Source organism: Cucumis melo, chromosome 1 (genome assembly GCF_025177605.1).
Source record: "Cucumis melo cultivar AY chromosome 1, USDA_Cmelo_AY_1.0, whole genome shotgun sequence".
In the NCBI taxonomy this organism is placed as follows: domain Eukaryota; kingdom Viridiplantae; phylum Streptophyta; class Magnoliopsida; order Cucurbitales; family Cucurbitaceae; genus Cucumis; species Cucumis melo.
Window position 1 is genome coordinate 1,266,339 of NC_066857.1, and position 27,548 is coordinate 1,293,886.

General features: G+C 35.5%; 4 protein-coding genes across 7 annotated transcripts; 2 read left to right on the forward strand and 2 right to left on the reverse strand.

The window, feature by feature from the left end:
• Positions 1–510: 510 nt before the first annotated feature.
• LOC103495360 (soluble inorganic pyrophosphatase 6, chloroplastic) lies at positions 511–2,746 on the reverse strand. Its single transcript, XM_008456883.3, has 6 exons — positions 2,376–2,746; positions 1,771–1,931; positions 1,441–1,541; positions 1,121–1,302; positions 874–972; positions 511–751 (listed from the first exon to the last, which is right to left on the reverse strand). Exons 1-6 carry the CDS (start codon positions 2,628–2,630, stop codon positions 659–661), a joined length of 891 nt encoding a protein of 296 aa, XP_008455105.1. The 5' UTR covers positions 2,631–2,746; the 3' UTR covers positions 511–658.
• A 717-nt stretch (positions 2,747–3,463) lies between these two features.
• On the forward strand, positions 3,464–16,219 carry LOC103495362 (probable protein S-acyltransferase 23). Of its 2 annotated transcripts, XM_008456888.3 has the most exons (14): positions 3,464–3,649; positions 7,018–7,312; positions 7,430–7,570; positions 8,365–8,477; positions 9,880–9,959; positions 10,638–10,801; positions 10,911–11,049; positions 11,122–11,221; positions 12,743–12,797; positions 13,465–13,542; positions 13,659–13,757; positions 14,080–14,158; positions 14,250–14,398; positions 15,669–16,219. In XM_008456888.3, exons 2-14 carry the CDS (start codon positions 7,079–7,081, stop codon positions 15,852–15,854), a joined length of 1,617 nt encoding a protein of 538 aa, XP_008455110.2. In that variant the 5' UTR covers positions 3,464–3,649; positions 7,018–7,078; the 3' UTR covers positions 15,855–16,219. The 2 variants fall into 2 exon arrangements, with proteins under 2 accessions (XP_008455110.2, XP_016901741.2); XM_017046252.2 differs by lacking the exon at positions 3,464–3,649 and having other exon boundaries at positions 7,100–7,248.
• A 740-nt stretch (positions 16,220–16,959) lies between these two features.
• LOC103495363 (uncharacterized) lies at positions 16,960–20,640 on the forward strand. Of its 2 annotated transcripts, none has more exons than XM_051083780.1 (3): positions 16,960–17,199; positions 18,110–18,902; positions 20,256–20,640. In XM_051083780.1, the coding sequence occupies exon 2, from the start codon at positions 18,119–18,121 to the stop codon at positions 18,887–18,889; it is 771 nt and encodes a 256-aa protein (XP_050939737.1). In that variant the 5' UTR covers positions 16,960–17,199; positions 18,110–18,118; the 3' UTR covers positions 18,890–18,902; positions 20,256–20,640. The 2 variants fall into 2 exon arrangements, with proteins under 2 accessions (XP_050939737.1, XP_008455111.1); XM_008456889.3 differs by having other exon boundaries at positions 16,961–17,199; positions 20,285–20,640.
• Positions 20,641–21,533: 893 nt separating this feature from the next.
• On the reverse strand, positions 21,534–26,992 carry LOC103495364 (L-galactose dehydrogenase). Of its 2 annotated transcripts, XM_008456890.3 has the most exons (6): positions 26,595–26,984; positions 26,034–26,262; positions 25,148–25,447; positions 24,640–24,768; positions 22,440–22,592; positions 21,534–21,963 (listed from the first exon to the last, which is right to left on the reverse strand). In XM_008456890.3, the coding sequence occupies exons 1-5, from the start codon at positions 26,774–26,776 to the stop codon at positions 22,461–22,463; spliced, it is 972 nt and encodes a 323-aa protein (XP_008455112.1). In that variant the 5' UTR covers positions 26,777–26,984; the 3' UTR covers positions 21,534–21,963; positions 22,440–22,460. The 2 variants fall into 2 exon arrangements, with proteins under 2 accessions (XP_008455112.1, XP_016901755.1); XM_017046266.2 differs by lacking the exon at positions 21,534–21,963 and having other exon boundaries at positions 22,233–22,592; positions 26,595–26,992.
• Positions 26,993–27,548: the final 556 nt, after the last annotated feature.

Below are 27,548 nucleotides of genomic sequence, written 5' to 3' on the forward strand. Positions count from 1 at the left end.
AATCAAATAATTGTAATACCATCTTGTAAGAGAATGAAATTATATGTCCCGTGTAATAAAAAATGGTGAGTACAATTGTTTCTCATTGCAGAGTTACTACCAATCTAGTAGTATGCATCCCACAGTTCTTAATTCTCATTTTCTAGTTATGATTTCTAATTAGGATTCTAAGAATATCAACTTCAACTGATGGATTGAGTTCAATAAAGTGGATAAATTGAAAATCAACTTCAACATCATTGGTTCTTTCATGTGTCAGAGCAGATAACAAAATGAACCCTATGCTTATCCATTCCATTACACCTTTTCTTCTAACCTAACAAAGACAAGACAAGACAAAACTAAACAAACTATAATGAGTTCCAGTTAAATTTCAGCGTATTTGTGAGTTGGTGGTGAGAATTTTCCCTTGTAAACTGGTATTCCTTGATAATTTTCCCATTGTTACTTCCCCTCAAGCACTTCAATTATTATAGAGACAAGCACTCAAAAATCAAGTAGTCCAATACAAAATCAAAACCACCAAATGGTCATACATTATTCTGTCTCAAAAATGGAAAATGGGTTCTACATCATTATAAACATATAAATGACGGATTCGGTTTCAATTGGAGCACTTACATAATTAGAACCTGCATAATCCTACAAACTACGGATTCTATACAAGAGATAGCTCACCGGAAGGAATTGATCTCTTAACAAGATTGGCCCAAGATTTGTTGGTCTCTTCAATAACTTTAAGGGCATAATCCTGCACACCATTTTACAACTTAAGCTCAAAGACAAAAGTATGGCCCCCTTTGAGCTATAAACAAAAAAAGAAATGCAAAGGACTAGAGGATTGAAATCTTGAGGTGTAGTTCGTGTCTTTACCTTGTTTGCAGGCTTGTTTCCCAGACCAAATTTGTTAGCAGGTTTTCCATCGGGGATCTTGTAGTCTCTAAACCAATCCCTAATAGCAGTTAAAGTTCCCTGCAGGTAGCTCTTGGATTAGGTAGGTAAAATCTTTCACTCCAATAATACACAACATATTATAGCATAGAGTACAGCAGGATAGCTAGATACCTCCCCCCAAAACAAAAATAAAAACGAACTGCTTTAAAAGGTAAAGAAAAAATACCGGGAAATGTTTCTCGACATCATCTATATCATTTACCAATGAAGCTTTAGGATCATCAAGTGAAATTGCAACTATTTTCCAGTCAAGTTCCCCTTCATCAATCATAGCTAAAGCAGCCAGTGGTTTTACTTTTAGAATCTCGCCTATCTTCCTATCACTTTCACCGATTTCAACGACATCAACTACAAAATAAAAAGAAACAGTTATAGAAAAATGAACAAAATCATTGGGTCTATGATTTGTGACATTCTATTCATTTGGGTTAAGAAAGTTACAAAACCTAACATGAAAGTTCAAGGAAAATATCACATGGTGCATACCGGGATCATTGTCTCCAAAGGCACCATCAACTTCAGAGTTAGCAAAGGATGGGTCTTCCCATGTTTGTGGAAGTAATCCGTAATTCCAGTTGATATTGTAGCTGCGAGACATAGCAGTCAAGTGGTTACGTATTGAGGGTGATGGTATTAGAGAATCATAATGTCATATGCAAGGGTTGTGCTTTCTACATCCATCCATTTACATGATCAGGCACTTGGCCAACATCTAAATTTATTATATGATGTCTAAATCTAAAATACTTCAGTGCCCCAATCAGATCCAACAATAAAATGTAGCATAGCTAAGCAACAAAAACATAGATTTCTTACGGGTAGTAGCGAAGCTTCCCCTTTTTGGTATCTTGCTTTATAGGAGTGAACGGCTCATCGGTTGCAACCTCCATCTTTGCACTAGTTTCTTTAGGAATTTCAACAATGAAGTTGAAAACACCATCCCCCAAATGCAGTGGTACATCATGCCAAGGGGAGACCTACACCATTGACAGAACTTCCTTTATAACATGATGAAATAAAATGTGAAGGAGTATAGCATTCTTATTAGTTCTTATAAGCCCGTAAGATTTTATTCGAATTAACTGTTTAGAACGAATACAAATATTCAATTTTTGTAAGCAATGAAAAACAAAAACAAAGTTAACGATCACGATTCTTCTATTCGCAGCTCTTCAAAGAGATTGTTAGAGAATCAGAATAAAAGGTGCACATTTACATATATGGGATTCTACTACAGTAAACACAGAACAACAGAGTCTCCGTAATCCATGATCTACACCCTCGCATTTCAACCACAGTTCATGATATTCCAAATATCCATTAAATGGCTCCCCAGTTCAATAATTCCAATCAAACCCATTCATCTTAAAGTCCCAATCAATTCTTTTCACATTCATTAAAAGAAAAAAAAAAAGAAACACCTTTTTGCCGGACTGGTCAGTGAAGAAGACGCGATAATCGAGGGTTTCAGGCTGGCCTTCCTCCTTGATCTTGACCTCAGGGAGATACAAAGCTCTGCAGGAGAATGATTTTCTGGAGGAGGGGAGTCTTCTGGAGAGGGAAATGAAATTGGAATTGAATGGGAGGGTGTGGTTGGGGAGAAAGGAGGTCTTAGAGAAGAAAGAGGAGGCGGCAGCGGTTGTGGTGGCATTGGCTAAGACTCTTGCGGCGGCCATAGCTGAGAGATGGAGTGGTTTGGTTTGGATCAGAGGGGAAGTGAGTTTGAGAGTTTAACCACAAAACACGAAGGGGAGTGGATGGATTGGCTAAAGGAGAGAATGTCTGTGGCCGTTTGATTGACCAATTTCCCATTTATACATTTTCAATATAAATACAATTAATTAAATTTATTGTTTTTCTATTTATATTAACATTTCTCAAAACAAATAAAGAAATATTTTTTTTTTGAAGGGGAATTCTTATGAATTGAAATTTTTTTTATAATAAAAAATAAAATTCTACAGATTTTGATAAATTTTATAAATAGTTTTAATATTTTACAAAATTCACTTTAGATCTTTATCTTCCTTCGATCTTTCTCTTTTACTCTTTTTTCATACTATTTGCTCGTCAACCACTAAAATAGGAAAATCGAACCATTTTGCCAACGTAATCGAAACTAAATTCATGCAGTTTGAAGAGATTTAAATATACATGTCACTTTTACTAATCCATACTCAAAATCATTCTAATTGGAATAGGTTTACATTCATGTATCAAAGAAGAGATCCAATTGTGTTTACTTTGAACCGATGCAATCGCAATAAAATTCACTAGTATTGTTTATTTTCATACGGTTTGAATCTACTTGTCAAACTTAATTAAATTGATGATCCTCTCTAATACACTATTTGATAGAGGGTAAACAACAACGATCTTAATCAAATTAAGCTTGATTAACATTGATTGATTAATGTAAACATGGCCTAAGTTCTAAATATGTAATTTAGTTGTTAAAAGAAAAGGTGTAATTTAGTTTTTCTTTTTCCTCTTTTAGAAACATTCCGTCAATTCCACTGCTTACTTCGTCTCGACCCTTCTTCATTAGTCTTCACTTAAAGCAGGCTTTCAAGAATTCCATAGCAGCTCTCTAATTTTCTCCCGTGCCACTCTCCTTTGTTATCCTCACAGCATTTAGCCAATTGGGTTTTCCATTTCCTCGCAGGAAGTTTAACTACCCCTCGTTCTTTCCTTGGTTTGTATCCATTTCTACCTCTTTCCTTAGAATTCAATTGTTTGCTTACCCTTCTGATTGATTTTCGGGAACTTTGCTTTGTTCTGGTGATTTTTTCGATCACCCAGAATTCGAAATGTAACTGGGCTGTGTTAAATTTATGTGGCTGTTGGTTTTTGCTTGTGTGCTGAATTTAATAGTCTGATTTGGTTGATTGGTTCGGATTAAATCGAATTGAGGAGTATTTTTTGTCACTTGTCCTTATTAATTTGAATTCGTTCTACTTTTTGACTTGCTTTATCTGATTAAACTGAAAATTTGGTTAAAAGAAAAATAGAAAGTCGATTTGTTGCTGGATCCCTCCCTCATTGGGAAGTCAGTTTTTGAGTGGTTTGGAGGATTAAGGGTCCAAAGAAAGTCATTTTTTTTATTTGGCTAGTCCTGCTTGGTCGTGTGGACACCAATGATAGGATTACTAGGAGGACGAGCTCGCTTGTTGGGCCTTTTTGCTGTTTTTTTGTCGGAAGGGGGAGGAAGACCTGGATCATTTCCTTTGGGATTGCTGCGCAGGCTTTGTGGAGTTGTTTTCTATAGGATTTTGATGTTAGTGTTGGTGGATAAAGGAGCGTTTGTTTGGCAATCGAGGAGTTCCTCCTCTATTCGTCTTTTAGAGAGAAATGTTGTTTTTTTATGGCTTGTTGGGGTATGTGCTGTGTTAATGGATATTTAGGGGGAGAGGAATGATAGGATGTTGAGAGGTAGGAAAAAGGACATGTTTGGTCTCCCCATTTCTTTTCTTACTTGTTGTGGATGTCTTAAGTCGGCTGATAAGTAAAGGTGCTGAAGGAAATATCATTGAGCCTTTTAAGATCGGCAGAAATGAAGTTACTTATCCCACCTCCAATTTTCTGATGATACAATGTTATTTTGTTCTGGAAAAGAGGAGTCTCTCCTCATCCTCAACCATACGGTTGCGTTCTTTAAAGAAATGTTGGGGCTGAAAATCAATAGAAGCAAGTGCACTTTTTTTTTTGTATTAATTCTGACCATGCAAAGTTACAAAGGTGGGGTGGAGGTGTTTGATTGCAAGGTTGGTTCTTTCCCGTCGTTTTATCTTGGGCTCCCTCTGGGGTAATTCGAGAGCTATGTCCTATTGGAATCCTATTTGTGAAAAAATTCGTAAGAGATTGGCGGTGTGGAAGAAAGGGTTCTTCTTTAAAGCTGGTAGATAAAATCTAATTAGATCTGTGATGTGTGGTATCCCGCTTTTTATCTTTCGTTGTTCAGGGCCCCTGGCTTGGTGTATAAGAGCATTGAAAAATAAATGAAAGATTTTCTATGGGAGGGGGTGGATGAAGGTCACGGCTCCCATCTGGTGAGTTGGGAGGTGGTGGGGGGCCTTGTGAGTTAGGGGGAATTAGGGATTGGTAATCTTAGAATCTGTAATAGAGCTTTGTTGGCAAAGTGACTTTGATGCTTTTATCTTGAACCTGATTCTTTATTGCATAGGATTATTGTGAGTAAGCATGGTTCCCATCCTTTTGAGTGGACAACGAAAGGGGTTAAAGGCACTTTCTGAAATCCTTAGAAAGATATTTCTTTCAAACTCCCTACCTTTTCGGAGTTTACTTGTTGTTTTGTGGGGGATGGTAAGGACACTTTCTTTTGGGAGGACTAGTGGGTGGGGGAGAATTTCCTCTATTCGATTTTTTCGCATCAGATCATTTATCCTTGTTAGAATTAGTGGGCTTGGACCGTAGGGAGATTATGGGAGATTTACCTTAAATCTTTTCCTTTTTTATCTCATTGTGTATTCTATTTATTCTCCTTCATTGTACCTATTGTAATTTATCAGAAAATAATAAGAACAAAAATATCGTGATTTTTTTCAGTTATCGAGTTTCCAAGTAAGTCAGTATTTCGTATTTTTATTGCTTTCAATAATCCTCTTCCACAAATTGTAGTGTTTCAGATCTTTTGGTGGGATCTGAGAATTTCATGTCTTTTACTTTCGGGTTTTGTTGTAATTTGACCAATAGGGAAATAACGGAGGTGACCTCTTTTCTTTCTTTGCTTGAGAGATGCTCTTTTAGAGAGGGGAGAAGGGATGTTCGTGTTTGTAACCCTAATCCTCGTCGGGGATTCACTTGTAAGTCTCTGTTTAGTCTATTGTTGGATCCCGCTCACCCTAAGGAGTCGGTTTTTTATGTGGTCTAGAGGACTAAGGTTCTTAAGAAAGTTAGGTTTTTTATCTGGCAAGTCTTGCTTGGTCGGGTTAATACCGTTGATAGGCTTGTTAGGAGGAGAACTTCGCTTTTAGGCCTTTTTGTTGCATGCTTTGTCAGAAGGCGGAGGAAGATTTTGATCATTTTTTTTGGGAGTGCTAGTTTGTGAAGGTCGTGTGGAGCTTTTTCCTTCCGGAGTTTGGTGTTAGCTTTTCTAGTAATGTTCCTCCTCCATCCGCCCTTCAAAGACAAAGGGGTTTTTTTATGGCTTGTTGGGGTGTGTGCTGTTATTTGGGATATTTGGGGCGAGAGAAATGGTTGGGTTTTTTGGGATAGGGAGAGGGGGCATAGTGAGATTTGGTCTTTGGTTAGATTTCACGTGTCTCTTTGGGCTTCAATTTCAGAGAACTTTTGTAACTATTCCATAGGCAATATTTTACTTAGTTGGCCCCTCTTTCTTTAATGGGGTTTGTTTTGTTGGGCTAGTTTATTTGTATGCCCTTATATTCCTTCATTTTTTTTCAATGGAAGTTGTTGCTTTCATTAAAAAAAAAAGGTTTGGTCATGTCCCTTTGTGCTTCGGTTTCGATGCTCTTTTGTTATTATTTCCTTGGTAACATTTTACTTAGTTGGAACACCTTCCTTTAGTTGGGCTATTTGTGTGGGCTTGTTCTCTTTTGTATGCCCTTGTATTCTTCATATTTTTTCTCAATGCAAGTTGTTGCCTTAGGTAAAAAATTGGTTAATGAAGGTTTTGATGGAAGCTTTAGGAATATGCACTTATTTCACTGAACACTACTTAATCTTTGCTGGAATTCCTGGAAGATTACTTGGGAGCCATTTACAAAGTGATATGATTGGAAATGCCAATACAAGTTTTAATGGATATTAAAAATTGTTCTATTCTGCATTTTCCTCTTTTCTATTAAACTGTGGATTCCTTCTGTTATCCTCTGCCAACCCTGATAGATTTTATGGTTGGATGGTGATGTACTATTTTGATTATTAACTCCTCTCCCCCATCCTTCTCCATCTTTGTACCATGCAGAGAAGGTTCTGCAGAGGGGTGTTGTTGTTGTTCATGTTCATGTTCTTGTTTTTTTTGCTTGTTTTCGGATATCCAACTTACATTTTCACTCTTAGTTACTTTCCTTGGTATTTTAGAGTGCATTCAGCTATCTCACTGGTCCTACCTTGGGATTTGTCACCTGAAGTTTTTCCTTCCATGGCTTCGTCTGAGATTGAGGTCGTAGCATCACCCAACTCAAGATCTCAGACAAACAATGAAGTTGCCATCGTGGACGTTTACTCTGCTTCTGCTTATGGGGACTTCCAGAAAGTGAGGAGTTTCGTTGAAGACCATGGAGCTTCACTTTTGATTCCTGATTCCAACGGGTACTATGCTCTGCAATGGGCTGCTCTAAACAACTTCTCTGATATCGTCCAGTACATCATTGAGGTTTTTTGAATTCTTTTTTCCCGCTTGATTGAAATGATATTATGTCTGTCTAGAATGTACTATTTTGATTATGTCTGTTCTCTACTGAAGTTTTGACGATTTTTTTGTTTTTATCAGCATGGAGCAGACGTTAATTCCTGTGACAAATTGCAGCAGACAGCACTTCACTGGGCAGCTGTTCGGGGTTCAATCATGGCTGCAGATGTCCTCCTGCTGAATGGAGCTCGAGTGGAGGCAGCTGATATAAATGGGTATCGGGTAACTTTAAATATTTAGCAACTTTTGATTTGGTCAGATATTGATGATGATGGGAGGACAACCTTAGGCTGTTCTTTTACGTAGAGCTGAGCTTGATGTATTTCTATTAAACTATGAGAGCTACGCACTAGCCAACTGCACCTGATGTATTTCCATTCATTATTCAAGATATTAATATTTTAAATTTTAGTGTAGAGGATCTTTAGTGTCAAATCTAGTGGAGTATGAGTTAATGTCATTGCTAATGAGAGGATCTCCGATATTTTGTGAGTTTCATATTTAAAACTGTAGAACTGTTCACTATATGATATCATCTCATGATTTATTTGTTTAGCCAAACACCCAACTTATTTAGAGTACTAGTTACTTTCCCAAGTTGAGTCCTATCTACTAATGTAGATGGCTTACATTAAGTTGTTGCCCGTTCAGAATGTGTTTGCAAGGAAAATTTATGGTTTCCATGATATTACTTGATCAGAGTTTGGGTTCTCATAATATACATTAAGTCACTAACAGAGAAAAATTGTTTTGTCCATTTTCATCATCTTAATGCATATCATTTTATTGCATTAAGAAATCATTCTGTATATATATTGTAACTTCATTCTTCTTCGTGATGGATTGCTGACTTCATTCATTATCCTTTACTCTTCCTCGTTCCTTTGATTTGTTTTTTTTTTTCTTCTTTTTTTTAATAGTTTTTTATTTTTTATTCAACATCATTTTTCTTAAATTTTCTGCGTAACTTTTGACTGAATTAGTTCATTACGTGGACATCTTGGCCTGAAATGTAGGCAGTTCATGTTGCTGCTCAATACGGACAAACTGCATTCTTGAATCACATTGTTGCCAAATTCCATGCTGACTTTGATGTTCCTGATAATGAAGGGAGGAGTCCTCTTCATTGGTATGTCCCGAGACTTTGGATTTAGATAATAGATGCTCTGTATATTGTTTATTCATTTGAACTAAGCAATTAATTGTATGGAAATATGGAGATTGATAACATCCATTTTCCCCTCCTTTTTAGCCTCTGACATCTGTAGTTAAAACTGGGATGGTTTAAGTAAGTCTTCCAGACCTTTGTCACAGATAGATGTCAAATTTTGTTTTTGGTAAAAAGAAACATTTCATTGATAAATGAAATAAGGGGAAAACCCCTTACAACAAAAGATGATTGCATAAGAGAATGCCAATTACTGACAAGAAAAGATAAACTAAAGTGAGTACAAGGCGCACTGTTTTACACCAAGGAAAAGCAGTAGACAACCAATTCCATAAAATGAGGAGAGGTAGAAAAGTTCATGAAAAAGTCCTCTATTCCTTTCTCTCTGTAAGCTCCAAAAGAAAGCACGCATGAGAGCCAACCAAACCAATTTCTTTGTACCCCCAAAAGGATGGCCCATCAATAGAGAAGCCAATTGGAGATGGAATTAGGGCAAGTAAAAGGCCATACAAAAGCAGGCTCCCCACTAAAGTATGGCAAATGAGCAGTGGAAAAACAAGTGGATTGGAGATTCAGCCTGATGAGAACACATATGATACCAAGAGGGGGAAATAGTCACGACATGTCAAATAAGTTGAGTTATTTAGTAAGAAAGGATTATTTATTTATTTATTCTCTCTTCTTTCCCAAGTCCACCATTGAAGGTATGCTAGGTAATTGTCGTAACTGAGTTACTATACATACATGCATGCATCTTTAAATATGTTAAATAGAAATATTATAATATTTAGCAGTTTTACAATTTCTTGCTGATTTTTGTTTAATGTCACTTGGCAAAGATTAATGTAGGGAATATTCATCATTGGTTAGTGGGGAATATAATTCAGTGACAACCTCTGGAAACTAAGGATAACTTATTTTTTGTAATTATGACCGAAAGGATTTTCCATAAGATCATTTAACATCGTATATTCGTATGTGGACTTTTGAGCTTTTGAATTCGACATTTCTTGAATTATCTCTCCTAGAAGAAAATTTTGACTTAACTGTAAAAAGATGTCAAATGCCCTCGGCTGTATCAAATAATTGATTCTTTCACATTCAGGCTTGACTTTAATTTTCTGACCATTTGAATTGTGTAAAAAGTTATGTATTCTCTTGTTCACCTAAACAAATTGATTAAGTGAAGGTAAAGGGTTGTCGTAATAATATCTTCTCTTTATCAATGTTATATTTGTGGTCTTCTCCCCCAGCGCAATGATAAGTATACATTTTAGCTTCTCATGGTTTCTTTTGTTTTTCCCTTCATTTAAATGATATCTAGAAGCTTTAGAACGAAAGTTCATCTCATGGTTTCAATCAGGGCTGCATACAAAGGATTTGCAGATACAATTAGACTTCTTTTATTCAGAGATGCAAGCCAAGAAAGACAAGATAAAGAAGGTATACTACACATTCATTTCTGCATTTGGACCGCTGTTATTTGATGGTCTCTAGTTTTTCAATTTTTACTGGTGTCATTTCCAGTGTGATCATCTTCCTGGTATAGAAGAAGAAATTTGCATTCTCAAATTTTAAGCTCAGAAAGTTTTGTGGTAGTGATGGCTATATTTTGTACATTCAGTGTCTGACATGTCCACAAAAAAGGAGATGAAAAGCTATCACATCTATTTCTAATTGTGTCCTTAGTCATCATATACTCTGTACTTCTTTTCCGTGCTTTCCCCATGTGCATTCTTTGTGCATTCTTTTTTCTTTATTTATTTCTTTATAATATGATAAAGTTTCCAGTTTGCATCCCTCTTTCAGCATTACGGCTTCAAAGATGTGACATAATTTTCTGAAGCGTTGTTTTACATTAAAATTTAGGTTCAGTTATTGAGTAAGAAATACTTTAAATGAATGTAACTGTCGAGAAAGAAAACTAAGGCCAATCAGCGGTTGGCTTTGCGCTGGATAACAATAACTCATTGCGCTTATAGTGATATTCTTATCACTCCATCAGATTGTTCAATTTATGGTAGAGGACATGCTAATTATTTAAATATTTAATTGTGCATCTTGATTCATCTAATTATTTTGTCCTAGATTTTATCAAGTTTTTCTTTGCTTTGTGCTTAGGCTGTACCCCTTTGCATTGGGCTGCAATAGGAGGAAACGTGGAGGCATGCACTGTTCTTGTGCATGCAGGAACAAAGAAAGAATTGTTGATCAAAGACAGTGCCGGTTACACACCTTTTCAACTTGCAACTGATAAAGGTCATCGGCAAATTGCTCATATCCTCGTATGTTACCAAACAATAATGTGCCCCATGCTTTTGATAATGAAGTTTTATTGTCTTGTTTAGATCATATTCAAGCTGATATGATATTGGGTGTTTTGATTTTTTATAGTCTAAAGCACAACGGACGCATCGCAGCCACTTGGGAGCAAAATTTTGTACTTGGAATATTGGAAATTTTGGTTATGCTCCTATTTTACTATGTGTCATCATTATTCTGGTGATCCTCTTCATCAACTCAGTTCTTGCAGGTGCTTCACCAAGTTATCTTTTCATTAAAAATTGCTACTTGGAGATTATGTCTGACTTATTATTGACTGTAGGCCCAAATCTTGCGAAGGTTACTGCTGTTATTGGGCTTTGGGCGTGGACTGCCCTCTGTTTGGCATTTGTTTCTTTGTTAATGTTTTATAGATGTAGTAGGTAATTCCCTAATCTCTATGGCACGTACTCATTCTCTATCTAACTTATTTGATCTGTTCTCTAGGGGGTTTCATAATTTATGTGATGTATGAATTCTTATTATTTTTCTCAGAATGAGTCTGTTATAAAGTTATGTTAAATTTAAACAGTTAAAGAAATTGATTGCAATTATACAACCTATGAACATCAATACATCATAATGGTCAGGGGTGTGCAATGGTCGGTTGGGGTCGTTTTTCGACCAAACCACCACCGAACTGACTATAGTTGGTCTGGTAAATGTTCAAACCAATCTCTTTAAAATATTTTTTTAGAAAATTTCTAATTTTGTTTTTTTCCAAACCGACACTGACCGACCCTCAGTCGGTCGGTTTTTCGGTCTATCGTGCTCATCCCACGATAATGGTGACATGACATTTGTCAATCAAACCTTTAAATAGTCTCCATTTTTCTCCCTTTCATGTTAAGGTAATTGGGGCCACTCTTTTGCAGTCTATCTTACTTCCCATGTAACTTGATTGATCCGTTCTCTAAAGGGTTCATAATTTATACGAGTAATTCTTAGAATTGTATTCCCTGAATGACTCAGTTATAAAAGTATGTTAAATTCTAAAGATTAAAGAAATTGATTGCAATTACATTACATGTCCTATTTACATCATAATGGTGACACAAGTTTTTTTACTCTTCACAGTAGCCCTCACGAGAGGAGAGTAACAAAGTAACCCAAAAATAGACAATAATACTGAAATACAATGAATGATCTCGAGAAAACTTTTTGCTCCAAAGATTCAAACCTTTATGAAAAAATGAACAAATAAAAAGAAATAATAACAGTTCAAACAAATATAAATCCTTTTCAAAGAACCAAAAAAAAAAAAAAAAAATCCAAACGAAACACTTAAATAAAGGCCAAGAATGATGAGTTTTGAGCAAACGAGACTGAAGGAGGGAGGAGCCAGGGGAAACTGATGAACAATGATCTTGAAAAACAAAGATGCTGTGCTAAACAATAGACCACCAAAGTAAAAGCCCCAGATTCCACCACCAAAAAAAATATAATGAAATCATAAAAGGTTAAAACTCTCATGTTTAATGAGAAGCTAACAGCATTTCAATACATTGATTAAAAAAAGCTACAATTCAATACATGTAAGAAAGGGTTCTAAATATGGTCTAGATTTAAAAAAATCTTCTAGAAGATATTGATTTTGCTCCTCACATTTCATTAAACTCTTGAGAGGTTCATGGAACTCCCTCTCTGAGGTGAACTCTGTTAAATCTTAAGTATCAAGACAACGGACCTGGTTCCTTTTTCTTTTTTTCCCTTTATATGTTTACTCTGCCAACTGCCGTGACTAGTTTTTTGAGTCAGATCAGCAGCAATGGTAGCAATTTGTAGTATTTTTGGTTCATAGCAAGGATAGGATACTGTGTCCTTTTTTATAATCTTTAATCATGATTAATGAAATTGTTCCTCAGCTTAGGAAAAAAAATGATAATTTTTACTATTATGTGCAGCAAAGATCCAGGATATATAAAAAGACCCGGAGAGTTGAATCCTACCAATACAGAGGTATATGTGTCTCTGTTTGAGGAATTTCAGTGTTTCTCTTTTACACCAAAAAATAGCATAGTAAATGAGAAGATCAAAGACCACATAAAGGGATGCTGTTTATCAAAAAAGGTTCTTTGTTTTCTTTCCTTCCAAAGAACACTAAAGAAAGTATGGGTGAGATGCATCTGCATTAAAGCCTTGGCAGTGTGAAGGGGTGGTACAGCAATAGAATGCTAAGAAGATATTTCACATCTCTAGGAAAAATCAAAGACCATCCAAAAGCTCCACATATGCTAAATCATATTTTCAATGCAAATGTACAATGAATGAATAAGTGGCTTTATGATTCACCATCAATCTTGCCAAAGAACACCAGCCAGTGGAGATGGCCAAATGTGGCTTTGTCCTTTGGAGAACGTCTTTGGTATTAATGGCCTTGTTGGCAATTTCCTATAGGAAAATTTGATCTTCTTTGATTTGTCTTCCATGCTTGAAAAGAAAAGAACGTGGGTATCACTTAACTTTTACCTTCCAGAGACAAAATTTCCCCACCCCCAATGTGTGTTCGCAAGCGTGCTTCCATTTATTTCTCTTCTACTCTTCTTTTGTTGTCATCTTTTAGCAGAAAACTGGTTCTTTCATCTTATTACTTTTTATTTCATAAATGAATATTTTGCATTTTTAGGATCCTTTGTTGAGCATTGATCTCAACAATTCTTCAGTGTGGGTGGGGAATTGGTCTCAACTATGCCCCACATGCAAGGTTTATCTCAGAAACCCTTTGATATTAAATGATATTTTAAAGAACATAATTTGTGGTGTAATTGATGAAAACGTTCTCTCTGGTGATCTAAGTTAACATTATTACGTTTCCTTCAGATAATTAGACCCGTTCGTTCGAAGCACTGTCCTACTTGTAACAGATGTGTGGAACAGTTTGACCATCATTGTCCGTGGATATCTAATTGTGTGGGGAAGGTGAGAAGTTGTGCTTGTTCTTAATTTTGATCTTTAATGTGTTATTTTTTTGTGGATCTTGTTCTCCAAGTTATACGGACAACTAGATGAATTAAGGGAGAATGCTGCACAGATTGTTCTAATTATTATGTTATGTTTTTTTTCATAGAATAGTCATCATATTATTTGTATAATAGATTATCTAAGAGACACATTCGGACTATAAACTTCCGTGTCACTCTTATCCTTATTAATTAGAATGCTTATGAAATTTCCCTTGTTATTTTTTTTTCTAATTACCTGACAACTTTATTCTTTTTAATTTTTTCTGATGCTCTTGCAGAGGAATAAACGGGACTTTTTTGTTTTCATCTGCTTGGGAACTTTGACATCATTCCTTTCTGGCTATATTGCCATACAAAGTATGCCATTCGAGACAAGTGAATGATACCAGTTCATAAGTCTTCACTTTTTTTCTTTTGAAATTGATATGAACTTTCCCTTCTATTGCAGGAATATTTACAGTGCCTTCAGCATTGCCAACTGGAGAAACTTGGTTTCATCATGTGGTGGTTCATTATCCTGGAATCATTACGTTTCTTTTTCTGGATGCTATTATATTTATTGCTGCCACAACTTTGACCGTAGCTCAGGCGTCTCAGGTAATTGTCAAAACCATCGTAGCTTTTTTTTCTTTTGTTAATAAGAAACGATTTCATTGATATATGAAATTACAAAGAGAGGGGAAGAAGCGGGGAATCATTGGAGTTACAAAAGACATCTCCAATTGGTCAAAAGGGAATCCAAACTATAAGATTTGAAATGTTTAGATAATTTACACACTGGCTCAATTTTCCATATCAAGATATAGACTATATAGTCTTCGTAGTTGCATATCTGTTTCTGGCTTCTTCTGAGACCACCTATATTTGAGGACGTATTGAACCTCTTGGGTTCTTGATAGGATCGGACTATTATAACTTTTTACTCTAAACATTCTTAGCCACACACTTAGTAACTCTCAGCCTACTGGATTGAGTTTTGAAGGAACCTGCGGTCTAGTTTCTCAATATGTCACCAAAGAACCATGCAGTGTATTCTTAGGAGATTAGAATTAATAAGAAACTCCGTTATAACCACAATGGGTTGGCATGTTATTGTGTGCAAAAAAGTACATAGGGACTTTAAAGAAAGGGAGTAATCCCACAATGATCACTTATCTAGAGTATTATTAAAATCTTAGTTTATTGGCAACCAAATGTTGTAGGGTCATACAGTTGACATGGCGGGTATAAACTTGAAAAGTATGCTCATATATATTAAAGGGAAAACTCGTTACTTTGTTTGAATGATTAATTGTCCGATATCATCCACCTTTTTCCTGTTTAAGTTTTGTGACTGAACCATATGTTAATGCCGTTAGGTTTTCATGGAATTAGCATATATTAGTCGTTGTTTGATTTCCTCAAGGGCTGAGCAATCTGATTGTAGCCAGGACTAGGTGTTCCAATAGAAATCGTTACCAGATAGTATCCAAAGCAATAGATTAGAGGTTGAACACTCCCAATGGCTACGCATTCAAACCTTTCAACTTTATCTTTGTTTTTCTAAAAAAATGAAACAAACTTGTTGAAATATCGTTAAAGGACTAATGCTATGCCCAAGACACAATGACACAAAGTAAAACATGACTAGCCCTGCTACAGCTAAACATAAGAACTGTGTCGGAAAAACAAAAACATTCCAAGTCAAGCATAAATCTTCGTTAGAAAAGTTTGCAAAAAGCTGGAAAAGTGAACAATACGAGGAACTAAACACCATGAGCTCAACTAGCAATCATGAAATGTTTTAGATACTTAACATTATCATGGGTTTACGTCATTTCCCAACTTAGTATACTAATATTGATAGAAGGATGATTCATTGATGCAGGTAGCACGAAATATCACCACTAATGAACTGTCAAATGCCATTCGCTATGGTTATCTTCGTGGTCCAGATGGGAAATTTCGGAATCCATATAATCATGGATGTCGAAAGAATTGCTCTGATTTCCTCATTCAAGGCTATACAGACGACGAGATTGCTTGGCCTCCATTACAACGAGCTGTCAGTTAGATTGATCTCCATTGCACAGTTTTACCTATATTAGTCACAAGCCTGGACTTGGCATCTTCAAATCCTCTTGGAGCTGATTATTGGCCAACGGCGTTGTTCGAAATCCTTCTGTTGTTGATATACACGTATGAATGAATTAGAATGTCCATGCTGTCTAACTGACAATGTAAGCCCTGAAATAGGATAGAAATGAAAGGTCATAGAAAGATATTTTTATAAGTTGATTACCAAATAATGAAGCAACAACTGACTGTAAAATTCATTTGGTACAGTTCTCATGTAACTTGGAAGCTCTAATTTCACACATGAGATTAGAATCTCCTATCTTGTTTCTCTATTATGGTTGCACATTGCTTTTGTGGTTTTATTTTGGTGTTGATTGAAAGCCCTTATTACTTCTTGCACATGAACTCGTCTTTGTCTATTGACAAATATTTTCTACACGAGGTGAACTATATTACCTACAAAATTAAGTTGGTTGGAAGAGAATCAGATTCTGTGGCTACAATGGCCAAGGCAATACCGACAAAAGATCAGTTTGTTTACTTTTTCTTTGGATAGTTTTTATTCTTAGAAGGAAGAATGTCATAATATTGATTATCATTGAGTTAAACTTATTTGGTGATGTTTGGATTCTTACTTTCATACGTCATGCTTTAGACTAAATATAACCATCGTCTAAATTAAATTGTATCATATTACAGTAGATCTTTCAAAATTAATAAATACATAAATACTATCATGAAAGTAAGTTCCCCAAATGATAATATTAAGTAATTAAATGATGTTCGTGTACAATATTACTCATCTACTGTAATGGTGTAGTATACATTACTAGTTAAAACTTGATGCAAGTTCATGTACTACAAATAAAATCAACTATCACATGTTTTGTAACGATAGAGTTGTCCATCTTTATGATTTTATTAAAATCAAAGTTATTTTTAAATATAACAAAATAATAATTTATTTTGACATATTACATAGATATTTTATTGTATACTTAAATATTTTTTTTAAAAAAAAATTGTGGTTTAATATAATCTTTTTAAAGGTAATATTGTAATTTAACAAAAATTGAACTATATATTTTAGTTGGAGGTTGAAATGCTCCGCCCCAATCGCTACATGAAAAACCCAATTTCCTTACCCATCACTTTCCCCCACCCCAAGATATCTTCTCCTTTCCCCATTGTATGTGTCTCTTTGCTGCAGCTTTTCTTTGCCGGTCCAACACTCAATCTTCCTCGATACTACTCCTTGCTTCCCATCGCCGACCATTAATCACTCTCTTCGGTCTTTCGGTTGGTTTCTCATTTCCTCACAGCAGTTTTCTCCTTTCCTGGTATTGTTTCCATTTCTTTAACTTTCTTTTGAATTCAAGTTCTCTCTTTCCATTGGTATTGATTTTGGGCTTAATCCCTGAATTCCACCAACTTCTTCTTCTTTTTTTTTTTCTCTCTCTCTCTCTCTCTTTCTTTTTTTCTTTTTTCCTGAAGTGAAATTTGTTTGTGTACAATTTTATGTGACTGCTGCTTTTTGCTCATGTTCTGGAATTCGAATTGAGTCGTTTGGTTCATGTTCTTGAAAGATATTGAATCCAGGGGTCTTTTTGTTGTGATTTTTTCTCGTTAATTTTGGTTCCGTTTTACTTCTTGACTTGTTTTATCTGTCTTTTGTCTTATGTTCTTTTAAAATTGAGAAATCGTTGCCCCATTGCTGATTGAAGTGAAGGTTTTGATCCCACTCTATAGGAACATATACTAGCATGAAATTGTGGGTGTTGCTTGATGATTGCCCGGGAACTATCTGAGGAAAGAACTATAGAGATTTGTAGAACTCAGAAGTTGTGATTGTTTTTTTCAAGAAAAAAAATTAATAGTTCTTATAGATTAGATTGTTTCATTCCTTCACCAGCCACCCCCTTTTTCCTATTAATCAGCAGAATCATTTCTGATAATTGATCCCCTTCCTCCATTCTTCTCCATTATTACATGCAGAGAATGATATAGAGAGGGCTTTTCTTTCTTCATTATTATTTGTCAATCTTGTTTGGGGTTTCATTCACACGTTTTCATTCTTAGATTAGAGCGAGAGTACACTCAGCTATCTCCCTTGCTTGGATTTGGGTTTCACTTCTTGCATCAGTTTTTTGGTGGTGTTCTCTTTTGGAAACAACTGTTTCTTATAGTGCACACATAGACCCGCACACGTATTAGTAGACAATTTTCTTAATGTTCATATTTTCATGACAGGTCCGGCACATGTCCTCTTTTAGAACTGCACAAATTCACCTAGTGAGTTCTCATCGTGAGGTTTATGAACCCTGTGATGATTCGTTTGCTTTGGTTGATGCACTGTTAGCTGATCGAGTTAAATTGTTAAATCATAATCCAACATTGTGCTTGGAATTTGGTTGTGGTAGTGGCTATGTTATAACATCGCTTGCTCTTATTCTGGGAAAGGAAGCTTCTGCAACCCATTATATTGCTACAGACATCAATCCTCATGCAATTAGAGTCACTCAGGAGACTCTAGAAGCACATGGGCTTCATGCAGAGTTGGTATGCACTGACCTTGCATCTGGTTTGGAGAAGCGACTGGCTGGATCAGTTGATGTGTTGGTTGTGAATCCACCCTATGTTCCAACCCCAGAAGACGAAGTGGGTCAGGATGGAATTGCTTCTGCTTGGGCGGGAGGGGAAAATGGTCGCAGTGTCATTGACAGGATATTGCCTGTTGCTGATGTTCTTTTGTCTGATAAAGGCTGGTTGTACATGGTTACTCTTACAGCAAATAATCCCTTTCAGATATGTCTTCAAATGAGAGAAAAAGGATATGCTAGTAGAATTGTTGTGCAGAGATCAACTGAAGAAGAGAGTCTTCATGTGATAAAGTTTTGGAAGGATGCTGATCTCCAAGTTGATGGAAAAGATTCAACACATAAAACAGGGCCTGGAAGGGTTGTGGAGTCTCTAATTTCACAACTTCCTCGTCTCTCTTTTTGGAGAAACAACAGCAACACTAACAGATGAATGAATTATCAGAGTACGTTTCAAGACCTCATGTCTCCTCTAATGATTCATAGTTTTTATGTTAATTTTCTGTGCTTTTCTGCTTTTCCTCATACACTCGACCAAGTAGCTGTTACTGAAGGTCTCATTTTAGTGAAAGCAATAAGTTATCATCCCTTAGTTTGGATTTCACAAGACCTTAGTTTGGATTTCACTCTGATTACTATGCCATCTTTCTTCAAAATCCTGTCCCATTATCAATGTTTCTCCTCACTGCCCATCTACGCTAACTAATGAAGCATCGAATTCAATGGTGTGAATCTATTTACCATGTCTAGGTTTCTGCATTTCTTCCTTGTTTTGATTTTTCTTCATATTGTCTAACTATGCTTGAAAGATTCCCCACAAAACTTGCTTATATTTAGGCTCCATTGGATTTTTATGTTTTTTAAAAAGTAAGCTTTTAAATATAGTTCTTTGACCAATGGATTTCTCTATTCACTTCCTACGCATTGTGCTGAAAAACCAAGCCAATTTAAAAATATTGTTTTTAAAAACTTGTTTTTGTTTTTGGAATTTGACTAACCTTGTAGGGGTTGAGTTGGTTGTTATAGTTAGTAGTTATTATAATCAATCAATTATAGTTTGTATTCGGATGCAAGCTAATTATAGTTAAGGTAGGAAATAGTAAACAGTGTAACAAAGGGCAAAGATAGAATGGGTAGGAGATAGTAAGCAATATAACAAAGAGACATTTGAAATCGTAATATTGTAGTTAACTGTAGGTGTAGGTTATAATTGTTGGAACAACTAACTATTATAATTAAATAGGATAATAAGCCCACTACACCCACTTGATGTTGGGGCCCAAAGCCCCCTAGATGTTTCTTTGATAAAGATAAAAATCTTTGGGCCCCTAGATGTTTCTTTGATAAAGATGAAAATCTTAATAGGGAAATGAGAAGGTGACAAACATAATTTTTAAAATTAAAAAACAAAAGGTCAAATGGTTATCGAACGGGGTTGTAGTGATATAATTTCAATACCTAAACATCGTGGGTTAATAAAGGCCGTGGGTTTAACGAAGGACTCACCTATTTACGAATTGACATCTCATGACACCCATATGTTGTAGGATTAAACAGGTTCTCCTGTGAGATTTCTTAAGGTGTGGACGAGCAAGCTTGAGCACTAGGAAAAAAAAAATTAACCTCATAATTCCACATAATTTACAGCCTAAACATACACAACCGGCCTCATCTACCAATTGGCCTACAAAGTTTGAAGTTAAAACTAGTAGACTAGGCACATGCATGCCTTTGCTTTGTTTTTAATATTAGTTTTAACGATATTGAAACTTGTATATACTATAGACTAATTTGAGTAGCCATCTTCTTGGTCGTGCCTCTCTTGCAGGACTTGAGACTCATCCATACATCCTCCATTGTTACAAGCAACAAGTCCAACCTTCCAATTTTTGTGCATTCCACAGGTGCATCGTGTTCGTTTTTGTAAATGCATATGCTTATTTTGACCATATAACTTCTTAGAGATTTGTCATAGTTAGTCATTAACTGTCACCTGCTGAGCTTGAAACTCCAAGTTCTCTTAGATCATAGGAATCATGGTTTCATTAACAAAATATCACTGAAGATATATGAATTGGGGCAGTTGCAGTTGCGTTGCAACAATCTGTCTCATGTGTTTGATATGCCACATTTGTGACAATTTCAACTTTGTAGTTCTCATCTGATGATCCCGTTTTGTCACTATTTTATGTTCTTCTAGTTCTATGTCTGTTCCTTAATCCATTTGGTTGAATTTCATTTTGGCCATTTCATTTCTTTTTTTGTAAGCATCATACTGGCTTTGATCCTCTGCTTGCAGTAAACTATGGTATGTTCGAGAATGATTTGGAATAGTTAATAGACATTTGGTTTAAGTAACAATATTATCAATCGTTTAATGTTAGTGTGAAATTCCTGCTTCCTATCAACACGTAACTATTTTCTTTTAAATCACTTATTCAACTTAAGAGTTCTTGAAGACCTTGTATAAGAGTTGAAAATCAAGAGTTGAAAATCTAGCATGATAGAAAAAATAAAAGAACATGATCATAAATCATGGTCAAATTGTTGCTATATTTGAAAATAAATCCTACGATGAAATAAATAAGCTTTACTGAAAAAAATAGTAAATAGAAGAATGTTATTCTAATTTTGAGGAACTTCATAGACCATATAAATTTGAGACAATTTTTAAATTAAAAGTTTTGATTTATTAAATATGCAAACTATGAAAATGTGTGATTTGCTGATTTCTACTCGAATCAAAGATGGAAGGAAGTGAAAGAATGTGGAATTCACTCAAGCAAACAGAGAGTAACTTAGTGATCCAAATTTTTCTTCAATCAATAAGACGTTAATTTTCATAGCAAAAACATAATTTTATGATATAATTAAACATGAAATTTATCAAAATTAAATTTAGATTGAAGATAATCAACAAACTTCCTCCAGGTAGACATTCAATTCTCATCCTTGCAATTATTGTATTAAAAAAAAACCCAAATTATCTAATAGACCAATTAATTTTTCAAAACATTGAATTTGTTAGGAATCTTCATAAAACTATCAACGGTTTTGAAAGTTCAAGAACCAATAAATACAAACTTCAAGGACTAAGCTTTCCATATAAACATGCTCTAGCACAAATATTTATGTAAAACTTTCCCTTTAGATGCATTCCTTGGAACCACCCAAACCTAAATACAAAATTTGTCTATAAATTCTCTTCATTTCCCTTCATAGAAAAAGAGTTTAGGAGTCGACAAAGACCAAGATGTCTTATTCACACAAATCTCTCAACAAGAGACGTTTGGATTAAAAAAATTTACAATTTGAACAATTCGAATCATGAAAGTTTTCATGAGCTTAATTCAACGATACTTGACAGGATCTTATTTCCAAGAGTTGACATGATTTTATTTCCAAGAGTTTGAAGATTTGATCTCCACCTCGTAATTATTATCGTACCGAAAGAAAATCCAAAACAATCAACTCTTTCAAACGAATCCTCAGTGCTTTGATGATATCCTAGTAGAAAACAGAACAGGCAAAGGTGAAAAGGAACCAAAACAGTATGCTTTTATTTATCCCTTTTCTAGCTGACCAAACAGGACAAAATTATTAAACACTAATCAATCATCAAATTAGCCGAGCTATGTATGAGGCGTCTCTCAACTTTCACAGGCATTATAACGAGGAAAGGAATTACCTCATAAACCAACCATTCAGTTAAAATCATAAAACAAAACTGCAACGGGGAGATATGGGATTAGAGGAAAATTGGACATGCCTCCAAGTCTGTGAAATGATGCCGGACTTATCTAATAAATGTCTACATATGAGAATGGAGCTCCCAATTGATAGTTCGAATCAAGTTAAATACAACGGTTCATCTACATAGATACGAAAATGTTATACCTGATAGTTGCTTTTATATTCTTTTTTTTTTTTTTTTTTTTTCTGTTCGATGATTCTTTATTAAAAGAAAAAAATGTTACACATACCAAGCAGCAGCGACTTAAATATCAGCTGTTTTGGATTCCACTTGGCCATGTCTGATTCTTGACAGGGTTAAGGATAGCTTCAACCTCCGACAGAGTTTCCTCATCCCTCCCAAATGTGGCAAGTTCTTCAGCAGCAGCTACGTTTTCCTCCACCTGATTCCAAGTTTTAGAATATATTTAACACAACTGACTTAGCAACTAGTTTGGAAACTAAAATTGTAGAGATAAATATTCGTGAGGATTTAAACTAACTTAAGCACGCCTCAACTAATCTCACCAATCTCCAACTTTGTAATATTTGGCCATATAATAATTTGTAGGGTTTTAACATTCTAGGTAGGAATATAGGATGAAAATTATAATTCTAAAAATAAGGTTACTAGTAGTATTCAAATTAACAACCGGGACTCCAACTTTATAGGCAAAAAATAAAAAGGAATGGCCAAATGGGCAGACATAATCCGTATCAACAGAAAACTCCAATTTGTCTCTCCTTGGTTCTCTTTCTAACCAATTTTGCATATCTGCTAAAATCTTGATCAGTACCAATATGAATGGACATCGGATAAAGATTATCATTAAGTTATCATTAAGCTATCAGTACCAATATGAATGGACATCTCGATCAGTGCCTTAGACATTTTATCATTAAGCTATCACCTTAGACATTTTAGTTTGAGATGTCCTCCCTCATCTTTTCAGTCGAGACTTCTTCCTCTCCTTTACAGTCTTGCAATGAAAGATATCTGCTGATATGGTTAGTAGGAATAGAATATAGCGTATATGCAACAACTTGTCCACTACTGTTTATATGATTTCTCAGTCAAGTAACATTCCTGTCTTGCCCTCTTGATTCTTCTTCTATAACCTTTAATCTCCATAAGTAAAGGAAGACTAGCCAGAAACCAACGAAGAGAAGTTTTGCAGACTTATGCCTTAGCCACTTGGCTACGGTTCCCCATAGAATCCAGAGAGCTTATGCAAGCTCTTATTCTCCCAGGTCTCAAGGAGGATTCAAGGGGCCACAGCTGCATTAGCAGTTTGCCTAGACCGGTCAAGGTCAATCAAAATGGGGATTCACAGATCGACAAAAGGAAGATGGAAATGAAAGACGAAATAGTACTTAGGTTTCTTTTCCATCACTTCTTTGGAATTGAAATTATTCTCCCTAATTAAATTTGTATTCCCTAACAAATGTCCGTTCTAAAAACCTCACGACCCTTCAACTGCTTTCATTGAGAGAAAAAATGAAAGAATACAAAGGGCATATACAAAAACCAAGCCCACACAAAATCCCACTAAAGGAAGGGTTTCCAGCTAAGTAAGATATTGTCTAGGGCATAATTACAAAAAAGCCTTCGAAATTGAAGCCCAAAGAAAAGCATGAAATCTCACCAAAGACCACTCTCCACGTTTTGAAACACACTATTGTTCCTCTCCCCTCAAAAGTCCCCTGACAATGTACACAACCCCACTAACAATAGAAAACACCCTTTCTCTTCGAAGGGCGGATGAGGAAGAACTCCCTAATCATCAACCGAACATCTGTCTACTGAGCCAGTGAAATATTGAACTCCTGAAAGAATCATTCCAAGCAAAACTCGCAAATTGACGCTTCTTAGAAGGTGATCCAAGTTTTCCTTTGCTGTCTGACAAAGGATACAACAAAAAGGACCCATGAACGATGGCATCTTTTTTATAATCTTATCAAATGTGTTCACATGACCAAGCAAAACTTATTAGGAAAAAAACTAGACTTTCTTTGGAATCTTAATCCTCCATAAACCATTAAAGACTTTCTTCTCTAAAGGAAAATTACGATGTCTTCGCCAATGAGTAGGCTAAGAAGATGAACCAACTTTTGGTTTTCTTTTACTTTTACTTTTATTTATATATTTATTCTTTTTTTTTTAAATAATTTTTGTCCTATCAAATATTAAATTAGCCACATCATCAAATATATTTTTGTTTAGAACTAATTAAGTCATCATCTTAGTCAGCCTTCCGTAAGGCACTAACAGTTCCGTTAATTTAAGGACTAAAATTAAGCATTATTGAAATTTCAAGGACAATAGCGTTTAATTTTGAAACATAAGAACCAAATAGAAACTATACCTAAAACCTAAGGACCAAAAGGGTATTTTTCCCTCGAAAGTAATATTGAAAGAGAATACCAAACAATGAGATTATTGAGAGAAACCTGTCTGACAGAGTTCATGCCAACCAGCACCGTTGAAATATCTTTGTTCACCAGACTGTATTGGATGGCTAACTTTGTAATATTTCTTCCCTTCTTTCTACAATGATCAGCCGCAGCTTGACATGCAGACTGTTGGAGTTTAAATAACAGAACAATTTTATTTTCCAATGTAAAGCAAAAGCTCAAACAAAGCAAGAGTAGGACAAATAAAAGATAAAATCATAGCACTAGAACAAATGGTTTTGGATTAGCTGGTACGGTCGAACAAATTAGTCATTATAGCATCCTATAATAAATACCTAGAAATTATTTTCATTTCATGAGATCAAATTCCCATAGTGGGATCCACGACCCATCAGAGTAACGAACGAGAAATGCAATCCACCAAACAAATGCGTCTTACATGAATGATGAAACTAGTCAACTGAACGTGATTTCCCTGTTCAGGCTTTTAAGTTTGACGATTCAAGTTCCAAGCTAATAAAAGAAAAGGGTTGAGGAACTTGACCTTTAATTCCGGTGAAGCTGGGTGCCATTCTGGGGGACCTTGATCGGTTAGAAGGCCCATTGCTAGAGGAGAAGCACTGATTATTCCAACTCCCTTACTCTTCAAGTAAGGTAGTAAATCTAACAATGTTGAATCATTAATACTGTAGTGACAATATGAAAGAATCACATCAATGGTTCCAGGTGGTACTCGATCAAGCACATACGTAAATATTTCCAACGGTAATCCTGTAATACCAAGGAAACGAGTCTTCCCAGCTTCTTTTAGCTTTTGAAGTGCAGGAATCGTCTCGTTCACAATCTGAAATAAACTTAGGCGGTTTAAGATCTACCTTTTTATTTTAAAGTATAACAATAATAACCACGTTATAACTATTTAGAACTCAAGGATAAAGTAGTACAACCTATAAAACAGAAGGTCGTATGACCGTATTAGGGGCCGTTTGTCCCAAGGGTCATCACTATTGGGTTGGGTTATGGTAACTCAATCTTGTTTGAGAGAAGGGTTATCATAACCCTTGTTTTAGGGTTATCATAACCCTTGTTTTAGGGTTATCATAACCCTTGTTTTAGGGTTATCATAACCCTTGTTTTAGGGTTATCATAACCCTTGTTTTAGGGTTATCATAACCCCTCTTCCCTCTCTTTCCTTCTTCTTAAACCTTTTTCAACTCCCCGTAACTCTATTTCTTCAACTCCCCCACAAAACTACCTTTTTAAACCCTTCCACCAAACACATCTTATCATAAAACTACCTATTCTCCCAAACACATGTTATGTTAAAACTAGATTTATCATAACACTAGTTTTATCATAACATTAACCCTCCATAACTCAACCCTTCCCCCAAACGGTCCAGTAAGTTCCTGAAAAACGCATTTACACACCTGATCAAGAGATCCAAATTCAATATCATGGCAATGCAGTATATCGACATAATCTAGTTGTAGCCTAGCCAAACTCTCATCAATGCTCCTTGTCACCCTCTCAGCACTGAAATCAAAACCCTCGCCATATCTCCCACACTTTGTTGACACTATATACTCACTCCTTGGAACTCCTAGAGCTTTCAGTCCCTTACCAAGCATCTTTTCTGATAAGTTCCTTCCATAGTACCTACATGCATGTAGTAGAAGAAGCAAACCCAGATTGAGTACTAGAGCCAGACATTAGTAAATCACATAATTAATCCATTAAATCATGTAGAAAATAACTAAACAAGCTTAAAGTATCTTTACTAATGAATTAAACATATAAAAACGAATGATATAATATAGATACCTAAACCCTAAACTTTCAACAACATCCAATTGGACATCAAACTTAACAAGGTTGCAGCTTTGACATTTGTTAACAACGTCCACTTACCCAAACCAATCTCAACACACAAAAACAAAAGTAATATAAAAAATCGGGTAAACAAACAAAATCATCAATGAATTCAATACGGGGAGGTGTCAAAGAAGTTGATGCCGAGACGGAATGCTTCACGAACGGCGGCGACGGCATCCTCCTCGGAAACGGGGCTGAAGACGCTGCCTAGAGGGGAAGCACCAAAGCCGACACTGCTGGTTTTGAGGCCAGTGTTTCCCAGTTCCCGCAATGGGAGCTTGGGATAAGAAACCGCCATTGGTTCCGATGAAGCTAACAGAAGTAAGAAGAATGGAATTCAATATTCCCGGGAAAGGAAGTGAAAAAGAGATTCCGATTGTGAAGAAAAAAGCCAAGTTGAGGGACCAGGTTGAAGATAGGCCATTAAATTCGATCCTTCCATAATTTTTACACACATTGGATCCCTTCACTCTTGATGAATTCTACCATTAGAGACAGTGTATTAAGAACACAAAACATAACTGCAAATTACAAATTAGTATCACTTAAAAGAAATTTTGTGAACTAACCCAAAAACTAAAAACTTTTTCCTAAATAACCCATTTTCTAAAAAAGAGATAATTGTCATGTGAAGTATGTAGGTTTACTCTTACTTTTTAAAACATTACGTTCATGAGTCCGATCTCTCGTAAAGCGATATTGGATGTAAACTAATTCGTAAATACTTACGTTCTCTTTGTTTTTAGTTTTGACAATTGATCTTCCTCTACATGATCTAAGGACAAAATCTGAAAAAGGTAAAAGCAATAGACAAAAAAAAAAAAAAAAAGCCTGAAACACCAAAAAAACAACGGAAGAAAGTGTTGAGTTTTTATGTTCTAAAACTCGTGATCTGTGAACGTTAAAACGATCTTGTTTTATCATTCAACAAAGTCATCATTAAGGTATTGTTCTTCAACAAGAGATTTGTTCATTATAAACTAAAAATCCAATACACTAAACGAGAGTACGCCTTATATTATAAGGCCAATTGGTTGACTTACTAACCATGATAGATTATATCAGGTGGA